This window comes from Equus quagga, chromosome 1, assembly GCF_021613505.1.
Source record: "Equus quagga isolate Etosha38 chromosome 1, UCLA_HA_Equagga_1.0, whole genome shotgun sequence".
In the NCBI taxonomy this organism is placed as follows: Eukaryota; Metazoa; Chordata; class Mammalia; order Perissodactyla; family Equidae; genus Equus; species Equus quagga.
Window position 1 is genome coordinate 100,102,371 of NC_060267.1, and position 6,651 is coordinate 100,109,021.

The 6,651-nt window shown below is 44.8% G+C and overlaps 1 protein-coding gene across 1 annotated transcript in view; it reads right to left on the reverse strand.

Moving 5' to 3' along the window:
- Positions 1–224: 224 nt before the first annotated feature.
- Positions 225–6,651, reverse strand: part of RPN1 (ribophorin I) — a 22,499-nt gene continuing 16,072 nt past the window's right edge. The window contains exons 7-10 of the mRNA XM_046683314.1: positions 5,842–5,980; positions 5,492–5,611; positions 2,113–2,358; positions 225–810 (exon numbers count right to left, since the gene is read on the reverse strand). Coding sequence (XP_046539270.1) covers positions 628–810; positions 2,113–2,358; positions 5,492–5,611; positions 5,842–5,980 — 688 coding nt within the window. The 3' untranslated portion in view covers positions 225–627. The remainder of the gene's footprint in view (positions 811–2,112; positions 2,359–5,491; positions 5,612–5,841; positions 5,981–6,651) is intronic.

Here is a 6,651-nt window from a genome sequence, read left to right on the forward strand (position 1 = left end):
AAGAACAGGGCCCTCACTTCACCACTCTGTTCTGCGACCTTACATAGGCCACTTTACCTTTGTGGCCTCAGTGTTCTAATATGTAAATTGTAACCAACACTTGCCATGCAAACTTGCTCTGAGGAGCAAATCCATTATTTAATGGATAAAAAGCACTGGATAAAAGTACTAAAGTACCCCAAAATTAAGAAATAAGTTATGAAAGATTTTCAACAGAACAAATGTTCACGGTCCCTGCTTTATTCTCATTTGGTCACACACACTTTAAAACACACACACATACTTGCAAAATACCCAAACACTAGGGATTAGAAGGGCATAAAACAAGGGGCTTACAGGCTGAAAGAATATCCTAGGCTTCAGAACAAAACAAAACCAATCAACTATGGAACATTTCTTTGTTTAAAACACAAAGATATTTTGTTTTTAATGAGATTTAAGATTTCTTTAAAAAAGGAACCCTTTAGGGACAAAAACAAAGCTCTTTGTGTTGCCTGAGGCAGGGCCTGGTTTCTTTTCCTTGAAGGCCTTTTGCAAAATACTGACCCGATGTTCACCATCACCACCACCCCCACCTGCCATCTGAAAGTGCAGCACCCTGGGCCCACTGAGGACAACTAGCAGGGGCTACAGAGCATCCAGGATGTGGTCGATCTTGGTGACCAGCTCCTGTCGCTTTCCAGAGATGAGCTTCTCATTCTCGATGTACGTGTCTTTCTTGAGTTTGCCAGCCACCAGCCGCTCAGCTTCCACCGCTGACTTCAGTACCAGCTCCTTGACCTGCGCATCCAGTTTCTGCATTTCGCTCACCTGGCCAAGGCAAAAGCAGGGCAGGGCTTGAGAGTGATCCTCCCACCCATACTCAGCAGGGCCCACCACCTCCCATGCCTACAGATCCTGGAGCTGAAGGGCAGAAGGGCTGGCTGTGAGGGTGGACAGGCCTGGCTTCAAATGCCAGCTTCACCCCCTACAAACCCTGTTCCTTTAAGCTCTGACCCTTGTGAGCAAGTCCTTGCACCATCCCTGGGACTCAGCTGTGAAGAGGATTATATGGGTCAGGTGTGAAAATATATGAACTCACCCAGCATGGTGCCAGGCACACAGCAGGTACTTGATGAATGTTCATTCTCTTCCCTTCAGCTTGCCAAATTTGGTTCAGAGATTCAGTTAAGCCAAAGACCAATGGCAGGGGGTGTGGCTGAACGACTCGCCTGTTACCACCAACTGGGTGTCAGGCTGACAATTTTTATAGTCACATCCATTCAATATTCAACAAATATTTAGTGAGCCATAGTGCTAGGCTCAACTCTAGGTTCTAACAAACAGCAGTAAAGACAGATTAGGCATCTCACTCTCATGAAGCTGACAGATTATAATAAATACTTAAGCACACAAATAAACAGTTTCAGAAAGTGGCAGGTGCTATGAAGAAAATAGCACAGGATAAAGAAGAGGGAGTGCCGGGGAGTGCCACATGGAAGGGGTGGTCAGGGACTCTGGGGGGCACCTCCAGGAGGGTTCTCGTCCTCACTGACAGGTCACAAGAATTCATTTACATGGCATGTCCCAGGCAGAGTTGTTAGCACGTTATAAGTACTAACTCATTTCACACTCACAACCACTGTGAGGTAAGTACTAATAGCATCCTCATTTACAGTTGAAGAAACTGAGGTACCGAAGTTAGGTAACTTGCCCAGGTTTAAAAAGTCTAAATCAGAGCGTGGATTCAAACCCACGATTCTAAGTCTAGGTTCTTCTTATCACAGCATGAGCAGTCTGGAGACTTGTCCAGTCTGCCCTGCAGGAGAGGAAGCAGCTGCTCTCAATGCCAGCCAGGTGGACAGAGAATGCTGTAGAGGCTAGCAGAGTTTTCTCCAAAAACAGCTCGCACCTGAGACCCCAAAATTTCTTGCTCCACCACAAGGGTTAGCACCGCGCCTCAAGTCTACAACTGGGTGCAATCTAACCCCATGAGCCAGCAGTGAGCAAGAGCTGCCTGGTGTCTGACCCAAGCAGAGCAGGCGTGTGGTGCTCCAGATAGTCAGGTACAATCCCCTAAAGTGGGGCAAGGAGGACAACAAAGCCAAGTCATCAGAGACAGCAGACACTTACTTTGTCGCACAGGTCAGAGCCTTCCGTCTTCAGCCTGGACTGCAATAATGCAATCTCACTTGTCAAGGCCTTGTGTTCCGTCTCCAGGCTCTTCTTGCCACTATTGAGGGTGGACACGTCCCGGGACTGCTTGTACCTATTGACAGTCTCATCAAAGTGACGATAGAGACCTATTCTCTTGTTGACCAGGGTCAAGACCTGCTCTGTGATGCAGGCCACCTTCATCCTGGCTTCCGCGGCCGGATCCTGGGGGAGAGACACCATCAGTGATGACGTCTAGGCTTGAGCCAACTCTGACCTTCACTTCCCAAAGAGCACCCACCATCAGCTGTGCAAACAAGAAGAGCTGTCCTCTTGGAAATTCAAAGAATCAGACTCTTGCTGACACTGTTTCTGGACCAGGTTCAGCAAAGGCAGGACTTAGGGATGTGAAGATGTAGCAGACATTCACTGCAAAGTCCAGCAGGGCAGACAGATGGATGTGAAAAAGGATACTAATGCCAGAGTATACCATGAAAGGGACAGGTGAGGTGCTAAGGAAAGAGAAACCTTAGCTCAGGTCAGGGAAGGCCTCCAGAACATTTATTATGTTTCTCTCCTTCTTAAAACCTTTAAGAGAGAAAGCCTAAACCCCTTATCCCGCTATTCATGGTCCTTTAGATGAGGCCCTACATACTTTCCAGAAACATTTCTCATTATGCGTCTACTTCCAAAGTCATAACCTGGCAGCTCAAAGCCTGAATCTGGTCTGAGATGGCTGATTTGGCTCAATAAATTTTTTGATTAGTATTTTTCTCAATCAATTATCCAAGCTTTAAAATAGGGAGATGAATACACAGGAAATCGGCTGAATAAACTATGACCCATCCACACAATGGAGTACTCTGCAGCTACAAAAAAACCCACAAGGAACATCTCTATGAACTGATACAAGTGATTTTCAGTGTATTATTAAGTGGGGAAAAAAGGCAAAAGTGTATACTATTGCTACCTTTTGTGTAAGAAAGGAGAGGAAATAAGAAAGTACCTGCTTATTTTTGCAAAATACATCAGGAAGACTGATGAGATTGGTTACCTACAAGGCAGAGTGGGAAAGGATGGAGGAAACGGCACCATTTTCAAGTTCTGAATTTAGAACCCTGTTAATGATTTACAAATTCATAACCAAAATTAGATATTAACAATGATGGAGGGGGAAACTAGAATCAAATTCAAACAGGAATAAATGAATCTAACTATATTCCAAATGAGTAACACAGGAAAAAAGTAAGAACTAAGCCAATTACCTTGGGAACACAGGGTTTTGACAATATATTCTCAGTCTAAAGATAAAAAGAAATGCAAACAAATCCTGGACTCTACTTGTTAAGTATGGTGTTTGTAGTGGTATAAGCATAGCAGTTCTGAAACTATTTTTTGTGTTTACAGAACTCAGCAAATAAATATACTGATGTTGTTGGAATCCAGGAGAGAAGGAAAAACGATGGAATGAGGGAAGACAGGCAAGAACTCTGTGGCATTAGACTGGAATTAAACACAGGAGTGTTAATTAATATTTTATATACTATATTTATTTATCTCCTAGCTGTGTCTGCTGAAAGGGCCTAGAAGCAATCATGCTCCAAAAGTAACAAATATACCTTGCTCACAGATCAGAGTCTCCAGGTACCATCCTGTACTAAAAGGAACCAGGACTCCTTGGAGAAGGTACAAAACATGCCTGGAACATATTGCTGTGCCTGACAATAAGAAGTGCTCAAAAAAATAACAGACATGAAAAAGACACAGTCAAATCTGGGAGAATTTGAGCACCAAAATAAATAGCACCAGTGGACAGTAATCCATGGAATAAAATACAAATCCATGAATCCAAACAAATAATCAACCAATCAACCAACAAGAAACACTTGTCCTTACAGTAGAATGGCAACCAATGATGTAAAAGGAATCACAGTCTTCAACCACGACAGCATAACAGCTTCAGATAGGAAAGAACGATAAATGCTACAACTAATGGGCGAATGTATGTGAGGGTATTTATATAGCCTCAAAGAGATTATTTATTAACTGCAAAGAGAAAAAGAGTAACTTTAAAGTCAATAAACCAGGCAGACACCAACTTTGCCAAGTAAGGAGCGTTAACATCACCCACACTGGGGCTGAGTGACATCAGGTGCCTCCTGAGGGGATGTACTGCAGACACGGCATTGCTTTAGTGTTCTTGCCAAAAACACATAATCTGAACTTAAGCAGGGAGAAACATAAGATGAGTCTAAATTAAGGGACATTCTACAAAACTGGTCTCTACACTTCAAATATGTCAAGGTCATTAAAGACAAAGAAAGGATGAGGAAGTGTTTCAGATTAAAGGAAGCTAAGGAAATATGACAACTAAATGCAAATGCATGATCCTCAACTGGATTCTGGAGTATGAAAAATAATTGCTATAAAAGTTACCATCGGGACAATCATCAAAATTAGAACACACAGCTGTATGTCGGTTAACAGCAACTTTACATTTCCTGGATTTGATCATTATATGGTGGTTGTGTAAGAGAACACCCTTGTTCTCAGGGTGTGCATATGCTTAAATATTCGCAAACGGGCATACTGTCTGCAACTTACTCTCAAATGGTTCACAAAAATAATTACATAGAGAGAGAGGCCAAAAGCTAATTGCTAACTCTAGGTGAAGAGTATAAAACAATTATTTTTACTATACATGCAAAGTTTCTATCAATGTGGAATTATTTTAAAACAAAGTTTCTTTTAAAAAACCAATAAAAGAAAAGCAATTTTTATAGCTTAAAAAATGGAGATATTTCACAATAAAACCTACAGTCAGCCCTTCTATATGACAAGGTTAGCTAGCAGCTGCCCCAGCTGCCCCACTGGACCCTGGGCAGCCTCACTGGTCTATGGAACCAGCTGGACCAATGTCTTTGCTCCCATATACCCTCCTGCTACCTACAGGCCCACTGAAGCCCTCCCTGCTGTCCCACAAACCATTCCCTCTGGCTGAATTACCTCCCCTACCCTTTTCTGCCTGTCACCTCCTCAGGGAAGCCTTTTCCGGACCCCAGGTCCCACCACCAAAAGCACACACTGTGCTTGCTGTCCTCTGTTCCCACAGTCTTGCCCATCAGTAGCAACCTGCCTCACTTACATCATGTGTTCCATGATCACAGCAAAAAAACAAGGTATCTTTACAGTAAGGATTAAGAGAGGCCACAGGCAGCAGAGTCTTCTGGGCAACATGGTTCTCCCTGGGCTCGCTGTGAGGACAGTGAAGTAACGCTGCACCATAAAGCTAATCAAACACATTATCAGGGTGCAGAATGACTAAACGACAAGAGAAATAAGAAAAGCAAGAGAGTACCTTTGTGATGGAAAAGTCCAGCCTGACATAGATGATGACGGTGAAGAACAAGATGTAAAAAGCAGCCACCACCAGCAGGGGCTCCTGCAGCATGAGCACCTTGTTGAATGTGTAGTGGACCTGGGAGGAAAACCAGGAAGATGGGCTTTGACAGGTCTGCACAGACTCAGAAACCCGGGGGCAAAAGGGGCCTCACCAGGCCTGTAAAAATCCAGGCTGCGCCACCGCACCCCTGGAGGCAGCTGAGCTCAAACCACTCCAGCCCAAAAAGGAAAAGATGGCCAAGGCCTTGGTTTCCAGCACCCATCCTCTGGGAGACAGGCACAGAGCAGAGCGGTGGAGCCACTTACCACAATGTCCTGAATGTGCTGTTCTACCAGATTTTTCTTATAGGCAACAATCACAGGGCGGCCAAATGTGTCCAGGTAGGTGTAATGGAGTTCATCTGGGGCCCGGCCGATTTCATAGGGACTGTCGACTTGGATGTTCCTGGAGGCAGATGGGAACGAAACATAGCCTCAGACAAACCGCACAGACCAACTAGGTTTATTTAGGGTTGGAGAACTCCACGGCTCAGGGGGCCTTTCAGAGGCACTAAGTTCACACTCTACTCTGTTCCCCTTTGGGCACCAGGGAACACCCAACCCTGAGACAATGACCTGATGCCAAAAAGCCCTGAGTACTGGACCATTCTTCTTCTGAGGGAACGACTATGTCCATGCATTCTGCACTCACAAGAGTTCACCAGTAATGCCCCACACCTTGAGTCACACAGCCACACAGCTCTCCTGTGCATTCTACCCAACAAGAAGCTCGTGGGGACTTGAAGATGCCCCTCAGGAGTTACTCCAAAAGTTCAGTCTCCTCACGTGACTGAGAACTTCTTATAGAGTATAGCGGACATGTCCTGCTTTTATCTGTCCAGACCCACTCTCCCTGCTCCTGATAAACAGCACTTCCAGTTTCGCTTGGAGGAACAACCCATCCCCCATGGAATGCCCTCCACAGGAAGAACAATCAAGTTGCCTCTCCTTCCAGTGATCAGAGTGGGCATGTGACCCAAGAGAGGCCAAGTAGATGCTTCCCTTTAAAGTGAAGCTACAGCAAAGTGACACCAAGACTGCACTATTCATCTGTTTGGTACTCATGCCAAGGGCAGG